At 46.3% G+C, this 16,286-nt stretch overlaps 1 protein-coding gene across 2 annotated transcripts in view; it reads right to left on the bottom strand.

Moving 5' to 3' along the window:
- The window catches only part of LOC115198804 (protein O-mannosyl-transferase TMTC1), a 123,220-nt gene that overhangs the window by 67,740 nt on the left and 39,194 nt on the right, over positions 1–16,286 (bottom strand). The window contains exons 1-4 of one of the 2 annotated variants that reach the window (XM_029761095.1): positions 13,844–13,861; positions 6,606–6,687; positions 6,241–6,344; positions 1,594–1,783 (exon numbers count right to left, since the gene is read on the bottom strand). In XM_029761095.1, coding sequence (XP_029616955.1) covers positions 1,594–1,783; positions 6,241–6,344; positions 6,606–6,668 — 357 coding nt within the window. In that variant the 5' untranslated portion in view covers positions 6,669–6,687; positions 13,844–13,861. Of the gene's footprint in view, positions 1–1,593; positions 1,784–6,240; positions 6,345–6,605; positions 6,688–13,843; positions 13,862–16,286 lie in introns of those variants that run through there. The other variant, XM_029761094.1, reaches the window with a different exon arrangement.

The raw sequence follows: 16,286 nt of genomic DNA, 5'->3' as shown, positions 1-16,286 counted from the left end.
CTCCCTTCTCTCTCTCTCTCTCTCTCTCTCTCTCTCTCTCTCTCTCTCTCTCTCTCTCTCTCTCTCTCTCTCTCTCTCTCTCTCTCTCTCTCTCTCTCTCTCTCTCTCTCTCTCTCTCTCTCTCTCTCTCTCTCTCTCTCTCTCTCTCTCTCTCTCTCTCTCTCTCTCTCTCTCTCTCTCTCTCTCTAAGCCATCAAAGCAGTGATAACTTGTCTTAACAACCAATGACACTAACCAGCCTAATGAGTTTAACCCTGCCTGATTAGTGCACAGCAGAATACCATTGCTGTATCGTAGAGTATGAGTCAGCTTCCCCTACAGTAATCCCTGTTCCCACCCAGCAGGGGCTGGCCAATTAAATGTTCATCTAATTTCCTCACTCTTCTCTGCTAATGCAAACGTTTTCATGCTCCCTCTTCTTCAGCTTCCTCTGTTTTACTCTCCCTCTCATTCGTACTGCATCTCTCTATCTAGCTTTTCCTCACTTGAATTTGTCTTTCCTCATCTTGCTCTGGCACGCACGCACACACACACACACACACACACACACACACACACACACACACACACACACACAGCTGACAATGGCAACCGAGACACCTCTCACTCTGTCTGAGTGGGATGGGGACCAAAGGTCTATTCAGTAACGATGAATGATGCTTTTGACAAGCAGGCTTGATTGAATAAGGCTTGTAGAATGAGTTCATCTCAGGGGAGAAAGAGAGGAGGGAGAAAGCGAGAGGAGAGAGAGAGAGAGAGGCGTGTGAGAGCCTACCCGATACCCACCTGGCATAAACACGCATAGGACACACACTTTTCACGCATAATAAGTCTCCTTCTCTAAACACTGCCTGTCACCACGGCAACGCAGAGAAAGCGCGTACTGTATGTTCATGGTGTGGGTGGGGCAAATAACGTGTGAGAGTTTGAGCGACTCCTCTAGCAGAGTGTGGTGTGATTGGAAGGTGAGAGTTTTGATAGCATAGTGTCTGTGTTTAGAAACCTGTGAGTATCAGTGTGTAAAAGCAGGCCTAATTCAGAAACCCCTAGCTTCTAATGTAGACTTCAAAGTACTAGACAGATATAACCAATACACTGTGTACAAAACACTCTGACCATTATGCTCGTTCCATGACATAGACTGACCAGGTGAATCCAGGTGAAAGCTATGATCCCTTATTTGTTAAATGTGCTTCAAATCAGAGTAGATGAAGGGGAGGAGACAGGTTAAAGAAGGGTTTTTAAGCCTTGAGACAATTGAGACATGGATTGTGTATGTGTGCCATTCAGTGGGTGAATGGGCAAGCCAAACGATTTAAGTGCCTTTGAACGGGGTATGGTAGCAGGTGCCAGGCGCACCGGTTTGTGTCAAGAACTTCAACGCTGCTGGGTTTTTGACGCTCAACAGTTTCCCGTGTGTGTCAAGAATGGTCCCTCAACCAAAGGACATCCAGCCAACTTGACACAATTCTGGGAAGCATCGGAGTCAACATGGGCCAGCATCCCTGTGGAATACTTCCGACACCTTGTAAAGTCCACGCCCCGACGAATTGAGGCTGTTCTGAGGGCACCTAATCTCCATGTACATCTCACCTGTAGCGACATGACACAGTGCAGACAGAGGGCGACCATGACCACTCCCAGCAGCAGGGCGGCGACGTTGCGCATGTCCCACAGTGACTCCACCAGGGGTATACTGCCCACCTGCCAGTCATAACACAGCACCGCGGGCGACAGCAGCAGCCACGCATTGAACGCCAACAGGAAGCAGTAGGTCAGGAACCTAGAGCGAGAAGACAAGAGGAGAGGAAAGAATGGAGACAAATAGAAAGAGAGAGGGGGTTCAAATGTTAACTATTGGTCACATTCGTTCATTACATGTACAGGAAGTTGAATCGCACTGTAGTCAATCACACTGTTTACTGCCAACAGCCATGAAAGAACATCCTGTTCCTGTTCTGTTGGTCATCATGTCCTCTGTGAGTTTAGATATGGGTCTATGTCCCAAATGGAACCCTATTCCCTCTGGTGCACTACTGTTGATCAGAGCTCTATGGGTCCTGGTCAAAATGTAGTGCACTACAAAGGCCATATGGTGCCACTTGGGACGCAGGAGCCCGAGTGGCTGCGCTATTGATTCTGTCGCACTGGGGGAGCTACCTGAGACCATTACATGGCCACGGACAGAAAGAGAGGTCTGCTTGACTGAGCAGGAGACAGAGAAGAGATGGAGAGAGGAGATGGGAGGAGTGGGGGAGTAGGGGAAAGTGAAAGGACTGGTAGCTGAGAGAGGAGAATGAGTAATGAAAGATAACAGAGAGAGGGGAGCGGGAAGCGATAGAGAACACACACACACAGACACACACACTGTTAAATCACAAAATGACTCTCCATTACAGTCAATGGCTGCCCCTTATCATTTAGAACAGATAAGCTGGCTCCTCTATGGAAATGGAGAGGCTTTAGCTCCAGTCTGAGTGGGTGGCCGTTCCTCTACTCAAGGACTAACTGGAACAACAAACACAGAGCTGTAAGGAACGGTTCTGTATGAACTGCTCTGTAGCTGAAGCTATGACTGGAGATGAGTTAGTGAGTTCGGTACTTGGGATGGTGAACTGTAAGACAAAACTTTTCAAATGGACACATAGTCGATGTGACTTGAAACTGCGAATGGTTAAGGGCATATTTGTGTGCTTCAGTGCACTGAAGAAAATGAATCCTAACACCCACACAAACCCTCACGGGCAAAAACACACACACACACGCACACGCACACACACACGCACACAATAGGGCGATGCTAGAAGTCATTTGCATGTGTGTGTTTCTGCATCCAAATGGCACCCAGCCCTATCTCTGGTCAGAAGTGCATGAGAACACTGTGATACCCTATCAGCATTCTCCTCCCACGCAGAAGAGCAGCAGCTTCAGAGATATGCATAGATTACACATTGATTATCTCTCTGCAGCAAAACAAGCTTCCCATAGAATAGATGGGGAAAGTCAATTCTCCATTGATTTGGACAGGCGGGTTCAGATCGCCTGTTGATTTGAGAGGGGATGCAGGGTGAATATGAACTGCTGATATGTCATCGATTTACGGAGGAACATCTAACGCCGGGGGACGACATTAAGTGATCTATTGACAGCTTCACCTAACCTAGTGGTATAGTAGAATGAGGGGAAATCCCTGTTGAATAGGAGGCTAGATAAGTGCAATGGATGCATAGAATATCAACCTTCTCTTTCTGTTTTTGCCATCCAGTCAGGCTGGCTATTGAAGAGAAAGGAGCGGTAGAGATACTCTCTATGATCGGCTATGAAAAGCCAACTGACATTTACTCCTGAGGTGCTGACCTGTTGCACCCTCGACAACCACTGTGATTATTATTATTTGACCCTGCTGGTCATCTATGAAAGTTTGAACATCTTGGCCATGTTCTGTTATAATCACCACCCGGCACAGCCAGAAGAGGACTGGCCACCCCTCATAGCCTGGTTCCTCTCTAGGTTTCTTCCTAGGTTCCTGCCTTTCTAGGGAGTTTTTCCTAGCCACCGTGCTTCTACACCTGCATTACTTGCTGTTTGGGGTTTTAGGCTGGGTTTCTGTACAGCACTTTGTGACATCAGCTGATGTAAGAAGGGCTATATAAATAAATTTGAAATTTGAATTTGAAAGACATACAGATAGACAGACATGCACAAGCATGAACAAACATGTGCGCACACACACACACACACACACACACACACACACACACACACACACACACACTTGGCGACTGACAGAACCAGAGAGGTAAACATGGAGGAGTATGCTCACCAACTGCCATGATCAGACTGGAACGGGACATAGATTCAATTCCCCCACAACCCCCCTCTCTCCCCACTAAGCACAACACGCACAGCATTTCCTAACAGAGGAGGAGGAGACAGGGCAGGGAGAAGTGAGGGAGGAGAAAAGAGAGAGAGGAAAGTGATGCATGTTGGGAAAAAAGAGAAAGAAAAGGAAAGAGAAAGAAAACGGGAGAGGGAGAAAGAGAGAGAAAAAATGAGGGAGTGAAAGAGAGAGAAAGTAATCAAGAAAGAGAGAGATAGAAGAGAAAGAGAGATAAAATTAGAGAGGGAGTGAAAGAGAGAGTAATCAAGAAAGAGAGAGGGAAAGTGAGAGAAACAGCCATCGAAAGAGAGAGAGACATCGAGACAGAGAGAAAGAATAAAGGAGGAAATGAATAGCAGTTGCTGACAGGTAGGTGATGGGAGGTTTGAGGACTGTAGCTGTGTCTCCTCGGTCTCCTGTGTTCCAGCATGTTCTCTCTGATCAAGAGTCCTGAATTCAGGTGTCAAACCAACCAGCTGAACAGTCTTAAAGGCTCACACAGTCATTATGTGAGGAGAGCACTCCACACCACTCAGCGCAGAGGATACTGACACACCAGAAAGACAAATACCCTTGAAATACACACACACACACACACACACACACACACGCACACACACACGCACACACACACACGTAAATAAATACATGCACGCACATGGGCAAACACACACACACACACACAAATAGGCAATAACACACACACACACACAAATAGGCAATAACACACCTGACCTTTATGAGAAACGAGAGAGGAATAGAAAACGCTAAATCAACAAAATGTCACTGGTCTGCAACATGGTCAGTTGAAGATAAAAACTCCAAAGCACGCACACACAGTCCCATTAACCCGGCTGGGCTAGACTGTTGCATATCATTTGATAGGTTTGGTTTTTGAGCTTTAACTGTTATGAATCATTAGTTATAAAAGGAGACATGAGGGGTGCCATAATGAAGTTTGGGAGGGGCTGAGTGCAGGGAAAACGGTCACATGTGGCAGTACTGATAAGGGGAGGAAGTGTTTAAGGCCCATATCTGTTAGCTCCCTGCCTAGCAATAAGGATGCAATGTGTAGCGATGAGGAGGAGACTCCACCCAAGGTGGGGTATGTATACACTACCATGGGTGAAACCATGTCTAATGCAGCTGAATTGACCCTCTGGGCAGAATAAACTTGGTTTAAAGCTTTCATAGAGTCTGTAGAGTTTTTACTCTGAAAATTAGAACCCGACAAATTCATATAGGAAGCAGCTACTTCTCCAGTCCCCCGCGGTTGATAAATCAGTAATACGAAACTGTAAACCGCAGTCCGCTTGTTTATTCAAATGAATCACTTAAGCACCTACACACACACACCCGCACGCACGCACCGCACACACACACACAAGCGCACACACACACACACACAGCTACTTCTCCAGTCCCCCGCAGTTGATAAATATGTCATATCAAGCTGTAACCGCAGTCCGCATGTTTATTCAAATAAATCACTCAAGCACCTACACACACAGACAGACATACCTACACACACACACAACCTCACACACACCATCACACACACACACACAGGGTAGATTAATGACAGAAGGGAGGGCGCCGTGATGAATTATAAATGGATTGGCAGAGAACCGCTGACATGATGGATAATCAGTTCTGCATCACCACAGATTGAGTGGGAATGAATGAACACAGACCACACGCACCAAGGACGATACACACTCTTCACACACACACTTCTCACACACACATATCCATATCTGACTGATTGGCAGAATCAAAAGGACAAGGTCAGTCTCAATCCTCAGTATTCACTAAGAGACGCATCTCTTCGTTAAAACATTATGGAGCACACTGACTGATGGATACATAGACAGCAAATAGATGGCTAGCTGGATGGAAATGTTTTTAACACCGAAACTGACATTCTCCTTTCTCAATGGCAAGAGCATCCTTGAGACAGTGCCAGGAAGAAAGTAGGGAAGGAGGGAAAGATGGATTGGATGTAGGGTGTGAAGCGATTTAGGAAGTACATTTCCCAGGTGGCCTTGCAAGAGCTAATGACAGATAATCTGTTGCCAGAGGACATCTACAGTGTCTGCCACTGCAGATAGGGACCAGAGCGCTACTGCTCACACACTCGGAGGTCTACAACCATGGGGTAGGCCCTGAAGCCTGGGGAGCGGGTAGGAGGCTAACCCAGGGAGGGAGGCTGTTGTTTGGGTCTATTTGTGGTTCTATGTATAATCATAGCCTTTTATACAACTTTTAATATAGTGGTTACATGTAGCAGGAAATACAGTATCCTAGCATTTTAGCATTGGAATTGATTTAACATGTCTGTGATAGGGCTAGGGAATAACCTGGTGAGCAGGTGAGGAGAGAAGGAGGCTGGGTTGTCCTGCTCCGAGAAGAGAGGCATGGAGCCGCCCATCAGCCAGAGCCTGAAGGACATGATGACCGCCACCTACAGGAGGGAGGAGTGAACAGCAGGACATTACCATTCAACTCGACCTACATTTACAAATATCAACTTAACAGTGAAATGTACCAAAACCTAACATCAAACCGGTGCTTTAACCTACACATTCATCAACTTATATAATGTTAACTGTACCGAACATAACATCGAACCTGTCCTTTAACCTACACATTCAACAGGATTGCTATACCAAACAGATGTGTACTGAGATATAGACATAGTTGTATGGTTGTGGTTGATTCTCACATAGAGAGAGACGGCACAGGCTCGTTTTAGGAAAGGGACGGAGATTCTGAGAAGATCCTTCATCTTGGAGCTGGAGAGGTGCCTGGAACGATACAACACAGAGAGATGAAAGGTCAGGGAACGGACCTATAATATTTGAGTCAGAGAACTGGCACATACAGTTGAATCCTCCAACAGGGTTAATGGCATGTCTAGTCTCATCGGTTTACCTGTTCACCATTCCACATGTACACTCACTAAGGGCATTGAGACTCCATAATGGGGGATAGAGGAGGATGAGAGGAGAGGAGAGGAGAAGGGAGGCGGAGGAAAGAGAGGGGAAGAGTATGAAGTGTCTTATATGACAGAGGTGCGCAGACAGAGACCTGGGGAGAGAAAGAAGAAGAAATCAGTAGAGACAGATAAAAGAAAGACGGAAGTGAGAATATCTGCCAGAGCAAGTCAAGGAAGTGAGAGAGAGAGAGAGAGTCTGGAACTCTGGTGTCTATCTAATGCTGCAGAGACATTAGAAAGAGAGAAGGAGAGATTAAAAGAACAAAACAACTGCAAACGGGTGTCATTATCTTGTCACGATGTGTTTGTAAGCCTGTGCAATGCTGTGAAGTGCATTCTAAAAATCCCACAGTCACTGAGGCAGCAACACAGCGAGAGAGAGAGAGAGAGAGAGAGAGAGAGAGAGAGAGGAGAGAGAGAGAGAGGAGAGAGAGAGAGAGAGACAGAGAGAGAGACAGAGAGAGAGAGAGAGAGAGAGACAGAGAGAGAGAGATGAGAGAGAGAGAGAGAGAGAGAGACAGAGAGACAGAGAGGGGAAAGCAGGGAGAGAAAGGGGCAAGAGATTCCGAGAGTCGGCAACGCTCACGCAGACAAAATTCCGAGCACGGAATGTAAAGAGACATGTCGACTTTGGGAAACATTACGGATTTGAGCTCCGCTGAAAAGACAGATTTCATGCTGTGTAGAGGAATGAGATGTAACAAACAAACAAACAGACACACACACACACACACACACACACACACACACACACAGAGACAGGTATTGTTGCGTTCTCAGACCTCTCCCTCTCCCCAAAGGCCTGATGGGCAAGACATCACCACGCATCCACACAACAGGACGTTCATTTGTCATGACAACTGTGACCGTGGTTTCAGGGAGGGATGAATGACGAGGTGGAGGGAGGGGGTAGTTTGGGGGTGGAGGGGAGAGACATTGAGATGTGGTTGATTGTTCAAGAGTGGAGCCACCTTCCTCACACTGCTTAGTGATGCAGTGTGTGTGTCTGTGTGTGTGAGTGCAAGAGTGTGTGCGTGTATTGTCTGTCTTAGACATTATACACCAGGGATCAGTTACACACCATGGAAACATAGACAGACAACACACACACACACATCTCTATATGAAGCACACACATACACACAACATGGGCTTGCAGAAAAAACCCTCCAAAACCCCAAGGACTGAATAACATAAATAACTGTCGCTGTGTAACTACTCTCGGCTGGGTGAATAACAGTCCATTCACAACAGGCTATGCTCCAGGCGGCAGGAGCGTTGGGCCAGTAACTGAGAGGTCGTAACCCCGAGCTGCCCTTGAACAACGCAGTTAGACAACTGCTCCCCGGTCGCCGATGACCTGGATTAAGGCAGCCCCCCCCTGCACCTCTCTGATTCAGAGGGGTTGGGTTAAATGCAGAAGACACATTTCAGTTGAATGCATTCAGGTGTACAACTGAATAGGTATCCCCCCCTTTCCCTTCCAGTCATTTTTGTAACTCTCCTGCTCGGATGTGGTATTTCTTTCTCCTCCTCCCATGCCATTCAGTCTGTCGTCCTCACGTGCCACTGTTATTTATGCCCCCCCCCATCAGCTCAGTGGGAAAAAAGGGCCTGGGGTGAAAGTGTTCTGTATAGGAGTTCTGGATCAATGGCAGCGCCTCTCTACCTTCAAACTAACCACATTGTGTTTAAGGTACAGAGGAAAGAATTATATTCTGTCACACACACACACACACACACACACACACATATATACAGGTCTGACTTCTGCTTTCCACACATATCAAAAAGGAATGAGTTATGCCTCTCTGCATGTGAGTGGACGTGTTTAACTATACTTGTGGAGACCAGAAAGGTGTGTGTACCTATTCCTGTTAATCCCCAGTAGATATGATGATACCCTGGCACTTAACACTGTCTCATGTTACAATGGATTACGTTCTACTTAGGACTATCTTAGATGACAGCCCTGCACGAGGGAGGTGTGTGTGTGTGTGTGTGTGTGTGTGTGTGTGTGTGTGTGTGTGCTCGCGCGTATAAGAGAGTGCAAGGATGCAGCATTCATGGTTAAGTGTCTGTTGGCTTGGTTGGCACACTCTCCTTCTCAGGGGCGACTGGACGAAGCCGTCCCCAGCGTCTGCCCTGCCTTACACCTCAGGTCACCTCTGGGTCAAAAGGGCCGTAGGGACTTCTGTTCCTGTGGTGTGATGGGTGATGTAATGTGAAGGGCTGCTCACACAGCTACAGTGGAGTAGAGGCCAATACAGGCAGGCCTTTGTCGCATCATGCAACGTGTGTGTGTGTGTGTGTGTGTGTCAGTCAATCTCTTGGTACCCCTTCCCTGTGTCTGCTGCCTAATGTCTGCCCCGCCCCTTCTACCTGACCCATCCCATCACTACAGAGAGTGGTTCCTGCCCCACTCTTCCTCCCCCATAGAGGCCCCTCCACTGTCTACAGAAACACAATCATCTCCCAGGCTATTCTCCTCAAGTGGGGAATCAATAAATCATCCCATAACACAAACACAATGGAACAGGAGTCCAGTGAAACTGTAGAAGGTCATCTGATTGGACCCTGCTGCAGGAAAGGACACAGTGCTGTAATAGCCTCTGTAATACATCTGAACACACCATCCCCCGGTGTCTGTTCACGCACGCACACACACACACACACACACACACACACACACACACACACACACACACACACACACACACACACACACACACACACACACACACACGATTATTTAAAACACAGAAAAAGGGCACTGTCCCTGGTCCGGGGGCATTGGCTGACACAGACTAGGTGCTGTTTGCACAGCAGTCATGCTACACCTCTGTCCCTGCTGCTTCTCTGTGTTGAATAAGTGATGAGTTCTTTGCTTTATTATCGTACGACGCTTAGTTCAAACAGAAAGGGAGATCAGAGACTGGGTGCTACGGCAACCACCCTGCGGGGCCGGCCCAACCCACAGCGCTCATTTATGCTCACGGTTTATTGACTGGACAGAAGGAAAGGAAGTACCGTTTGGTGAGAATACGTTTTGGTGGAGACCGGAAAGACAATGTTCATGCAGTGTTAGGTGTTGTATCAATGGTGTGAGATAAGGCGTGGTCATACCAGTGTTTGGCAACCTGACAGTCAACCAGATTCCTCAGTGTATCTTAAGAGTGTGCCTCAAAACACTTTGTCAAGGAGTAGAAGGAAAAAGACAGGCAAATGGATAGGGAGTACACAAACACACTCTATAAAATAGCTTTGGAGTGAAACACACACTAACCACACACACACAATAAAATACACACATTATAAAACACACTACAAAATAGCTTTAGAGTGAAGGAGGAGCAGAACGTGACAGGGCAGAGAAGGAGTGTGTGAAACCTATGCACACAGACGCAATCTCACGCACCCAAGAGACCACTTTTATCCTTCAAGAAAGGGATAAACTACAGCAAAGCAGTGTGGGTTGGATGCTGAATCATTGAGCAGTGACAGCGCAGACTATCCTGGAGGGAGGAGGAGAGGAGGAGAGGGGGATTGGAGAGGTGGGGACAGTAATACGAGAGCTCTTAAATCCACGACGACTGTTTCCTTTGTTCAAATCCTGCAGGTGATGTCCTGCCAAACGATCTCCTCTGTTGCCGTTGCTTTTCATTATGTCATAATCAAGATTAGGTTGCAGGGCTTTGAGAGCAGTGAAGCACAGAAATAACTGCAGCAGTACACCAAACAACCCTGCTAGATAGGGTCAAAGTCTGAATTATATAATCACCAAGAGAAAGATTAGGATTGGGAATCCGTACGGAAATAAAAAATTGAGTTTGTTTTACTGCGTGTGTGTGTGTGTGACATAAGGTCTGCCATAGGCTTGACTGCCAATGCTGACCAGTCATTTATCATACACAGAGAAACACACACACACACACTTCCTGCTTACCAATCAACTCTGCACAGACCTTTTAACGAGACCCAGAGGCGTATCAGTGGAAGTGTAGAGGGGCATCTCTCCCATATTAAAACACATCTCTCCCATATTCCCTCAGTTTAGCCTCAATCTCACAATCAGCCTGTTTACTGAGAAACTTCTTGCTTTGCTGTTTTTTTAAATCCCTCCAGTTCCTCACAGGGGCTGGAACTGAATGCTGTAGGGGAACTAAAATTGAGAGGGTAGAGTGATTACACACACACACACACACACACACACACACACACACACACACACACACACACACACACACACACACACACACACACACACACACACACACACACACACACACACACACACAGACCCGATTCATAATAGTACACTTAGCGCTCTACTGCTAGTCGGTTCCATTGTTGACCAATCAGCGTACATTCAGAGCTAGCCTGCTAAACTGAAATTAACACAGCTTAGTGCACATGACAAAAGGCCCACAGCCCAAAATCACACAAGACCAGGAAATGGGTTCCGCTATGCTGAGCCTGCTGCTTCACGCTCATTAGGATAGTGGGCTCCATTTTGGCTCTGATTTAGGCCGTTTCCTCCCAGTGAGGGGGTCCTGTCATAGGGAGAGGGTTACCATGTGCTCCATTCTGTGGCTGCAGGATTCTACCTCATTAGTAAGGCTCCATGTGCGGGTGAGTGTGGGAGGGAACTTGAAAGAGGTTTTGTAGTTTGGTCGTAGGCTTGCCCAGGTAATTGGCGAAAGTGGTTGTGTATGAGAGCGGTTTTGTGTACGCACAGTAGTGTGTGAGGGTGTTAGTGCGGATATACCTCCACTTGCCGGGGAGGTATTGTTCCAGCTACAGTGTGTGTGTGTGTGTGTGTGTGTGTGTGTGTGTGTGTGTGTGTGTGTGTGTGTGTGTGTGTGTGTGTGTGTGTGTGTGTTTCTGTTCCCTGGGTTGTGTGAGGCAGCATAACAATGACAGCCCATCACAGCTGTGAGATAATAGGTAGGGGGAAAGAGTGCAGGGATACATGTACCAATCCCCTTCACCTCGTTCACCCTGGGATTTAAAAACAAAACGCTTTTCACATCAGTCTGATGTCCGCATTAATTCACTTCTGTCCATAAGCCACTGGAAAGCTCCCCGCATTTCATGGAAATATGGAATTAGATGAGAGCGAGAGAGAGAGAGAGAGAGAGAGAGAGAGAGAGAGAGAGAGAGAGAGAGAGAGTGTGAGAGAGAGAGAGAGAGAGAGAGAGAGAGAGAGAGAGCAAGCAACCTGCACATGTCCTCTCTGCTTATTGTTATATGTATGGTTATTTTGACCCTTGATTATTGTTGTTACTGATGTCCCGTTGACAACATTGATTATTATTATTTTGTTAATATTGCAAATCTCCAAAGTAAGCTTTGGCAATATGTACATTGTCACATCATGCCAATACAGTAAATTGAACTAGAGACACAGACAGACAGAGAGACAGAGAGACAAAGCGACAGAGACAGAGAGACAGAGGGTATTGTAATGCAGAGGATGGTGATGGTGCTAAGGGCCAGGGTCAGCCCCTCTCTAGTCCTCTTTAGGAACAGGAAGGCAGAGGAACGTGCCAGGAAAACTAAAGGACTAGGACATTCAGGAAATGGTCACCCATGATTTCAACTGGCAAATATGTTCCCATCTGCGCCTACAGTATGTCTTCCATAGATAGCAATCATCTAACTCAAGTCCCTGAGTTCCAAAGCATAAAGACCCCTCCTCGTCTGTTTCCCTTTCTATATCACCAGCAGATTTCTTGGGGTTGGGGGTCCCGTATGCTCTATGCTTCTGCAATCATCTCACTCAGGCATGAGTTCTATTTACAGAATCCATGTAGGCAGTCACAGTAGGTGGTGTTACGTGGTCGTCTAACTCTTAACGTCCCTGTATAATGTCTCTAATAGGTGCCCACTGCCTGACGTCCTGTGTGGTATAGCAGGTAGGCAATCATCTGAACACACTCCCCCTCACGCTATACGGATCACTCAGTTTCTCCTTTACCTACATAACCCACTTATAGTATCATCATCTCCATCATTTCACATCTACACTAACATCTTTAACAATAAACATTACGCACACACACCACAGGAGGCTGGTGGTACCTTAATTGGGGAGGATGGGCTCGTGGTAACAACTGGAGCGGAATCAGCGGAAAGGTATCAAATACATGGTTTGATGCCATTCCATTTGCTCCGTTCCAGCCATTATGATGAGCCGTCCTCCCCTCAGCAGCCTCCTGTGACATATACACACTAGGGCTGTGAGTAAACCAGTATCGCAATATTTATTTCCGTGGCAAACACAATGCAGACCAAACTCTGTGGTCCTTTAAAAACCTGCTGTATGTAACATATTGTGCTATAGGCTGGAAAATAAATACCTGTGTCTCTGGGTGACAGCATAATGATGTTTTTAATATTACAGTGGTTTTCCTGAAGAAGTTAAATCTGCTTTGTGTTTCGTTTCCTTGCCACGATACTAGACACACACAAACACACACACACACACAGTATAGAAAGGATAATGATGTTCTACAGAGAGGCAGTGTGGTACCAGAGTGGTAGTGAATAGGCTGCTAGGGAAACGGACAGGGCTCCATGCTGATTGTATTAGCATGTTAATAGTATTCAGGTCTATTTCTGGCTGCTGGTTATTAATACTGAGGCCCAGCGCTGAGAGCAGCCCCTTCATTAGTAACTCTGCAGATACCACGGACCAAGATGTACCGACGCACACATGCATGCACGGACACACACAGAGATGAATAATGACACACGCACACACACTCACAGATGGACAAAGACACACACCCGAATGAAGACAAATACACACACCAACAGACATGCATAAAATCTTAAACCACACACACACACACACACACATACTTTCAGCGTGCTTGACCTAAAGGAGAGAACAGATTCCTTGACATGGAGCAGCAAGAGGGTTTTCCTGCAGCGTGTTCTCTCTCTGGGATATGACTTACTCAGGAGTGACGGACAGTCAGCTCATCCACCAGAAGACAGAAACCACCAGGGAGGTGAAGTGGTGGTCCAGACAAGAAAGACACAGGAAGAATAAGAGAATGAGAAAGAAATAGAGATGAGGAGAGGAGAGGTCCTCACGGGAATCTATAAGCTCAGCATTCAAATCACTTGACTTTTTCCCACATTTTGTGACGTTACAGCCTTATTATAAAATTGATTAACGTTTTTTTGGAAAATTTTGCAAATGTATTAGAAATGTTAAACTGAAATATGACATTTACATAAATATTCAGACCCTTTACTCAGTAATGTGTTGAAGCACCTTCGGGCAGCGATTACAGCCTCGAGTCTTCTTGGGTATGACGCTACACCTGTATTTGAGTTTCTCCCATTCTTCTCTGCAGATCCTCTCAAGCTCTGTCAGGTTGGATAGGAGAGGTTCTCCTGGGAATCTATAAGCTCAGCATTCGTATATACGCACTGTACACCCAACTCACTACACACACAAAAACAAGGGTGCTCAGCTTTCCGAGCACACACCATTCGTACCAGTCGACAGTTGTGCATGGGAACTTCATATACGCTTCAACCCTAACCCTCCCACTACACCCACACACCCCACCTGGGACAGACGAGCCAATCAGCTGTGTAGGAATGAAAGAGAGGCATTGTGGTCTGCTACAGAGCCTCAACCCTGGCCAATAGGATCAGTACAGTGCCTTCAGAAAGTATTGATACCACTTGATTTATTACACATTTTGTTGTGTTACAGCCAGAATTCAAAATGGATTAAATAGATGTTCATTTTTTTGGCCAAATTAATTGAAAGTGAAATACAGAAATATCTAATTTACATAAGTATTCACACCCCTGAGTCAATACATGTTACAGCTGTGAATCTTTCTGGGTAAGTCCGGAAGAGCTTTGCACACCTGGATTGTACAATATTTGCACATTATTCTTTTTTTAATTCTTCAAGCCATTTGCAAGTCTTGCCATAGATTTTCAAGCCGATTTAAGTCAAAACTGTAACTAGGCCCCTCAGAAACATTCAATGTCGTCTTGGTAAGCAACTCCAGTGTATATTTGGCCTTGTATTTTAGGTTATTGTCCTGCTGAAAGGTGAATTTGTCTCGCGGTGTCAGTTGAAAAGCAGACTGAACCAGGTTTTCCTCTAGGATTTAGCCTGTGCGTAGTTTTTTTTAAACTCCCTAGTCCTTGCCAATGACAAGCATATATGACAAGTCCTTGCCAATGACAAGCATGTAGGATGGCTTAAATCCCAAGCCATCCTACAATCTAAGCTTGATGCCCTCAATCTCACACAAATTATCAATGAACCCACCAGGTACAACCCCAAATCCGTAAACACGGGCGCCCTCATAGATATCATCCTAACCAACTTGCCCTCTAAATACACCTCTGCTGTTTTCAACCAGGATCTCAGCGATCACTGCCTCATTGCCTGCATCTGTAATGGTCTGCGGTCAAACGACCTCCCCTCATCACTGTCAAACGCTCCATAAAACACTTCAGCGAGCAGGCCTTTCTAATCGACCTGGCCCGGGTATCCTGGAAGGATATTGACCTCATCCCGTCAGTAGAGGATGCCTGGTTATTCTTTAAAAATGCTTTCCTCACCATCTTAAATAAGCATGCCCCATTCAGAACCAGGAACAGATATAGCCCTTGGTTCTCTCCAGACCTGACTGCCCTTGACCAGCACAAAAACATTAGTATCGAACAGCACCCGTGATATGCAACTTTTCAGGGAAGTTAGGAACAAATACACACAGGCAGTTAGGAAAGCTAAGGCTAGCTTTTTCAAGCAGAAATTTGCATCCTGTAGCACAAACTGAAAATCGTTCTGGGACACTGTAAAGTCCATGGAGAATAAGAGCACCTCCTCCCAGCTGCCCACTGCACTGAGGCTAGGAAACACTATCACCAGCGATAAATCCACTATAATTGAGAATTTCAATAAGCATTTTTCTACGGCTGGCCATGCTTTCCACCTGGCTACCCCTACCCTGGTCAACAGCCCTGCGCTCCCCACAGCAACTCGCCCAAACCTCCCCCACTTCTCCTTCACCCAAATCCAGTCAGCTGATGTTCTGAAAGAGCTGCAAAATCTGGACACCTACAAATCAACCGGGCTAGAAAATCTGGACTCTCTCTTTCTAAAATGATCTGCCGAAATTGTTGCAACTCCTATTACTAGCCTGTTCAACCTCTCTTTCATATCGTCTGAGATTCCCAAAGATTGGAAAGCTGCGGCGGTCATTCCCCTCTTCAAAGGGGGAGACACTCTAGACCCAAACTGCTACAGACCTATATCTATTCTACCCTGCCTTTCTAAGGTCTTCGAAAGCCAAGTTAACAAACAGATTACCGACCATTTCGAATCCCACAGTACCTTCTCCACTATGCAACCTGGTTTCA

The sequence above is a fragment of the Salmo trutta genome, chromosome 8 (assembly GCF_901001165.1).
Source record: "Salmo trutta chromosome 8, fSalTru1.1, whole genome shotgun sequence".
NCBI lineage: Eukaryota > Metazoa > Chordata > Actinopteri > Salmoniformes > Salmonidae > Salmo > Salmo trutta.
The sequence above is the reverse complement of the archived record's forward strand: the minus strand, read 5'-3'. Positions and strand labels throughout refer to the sequence as shown.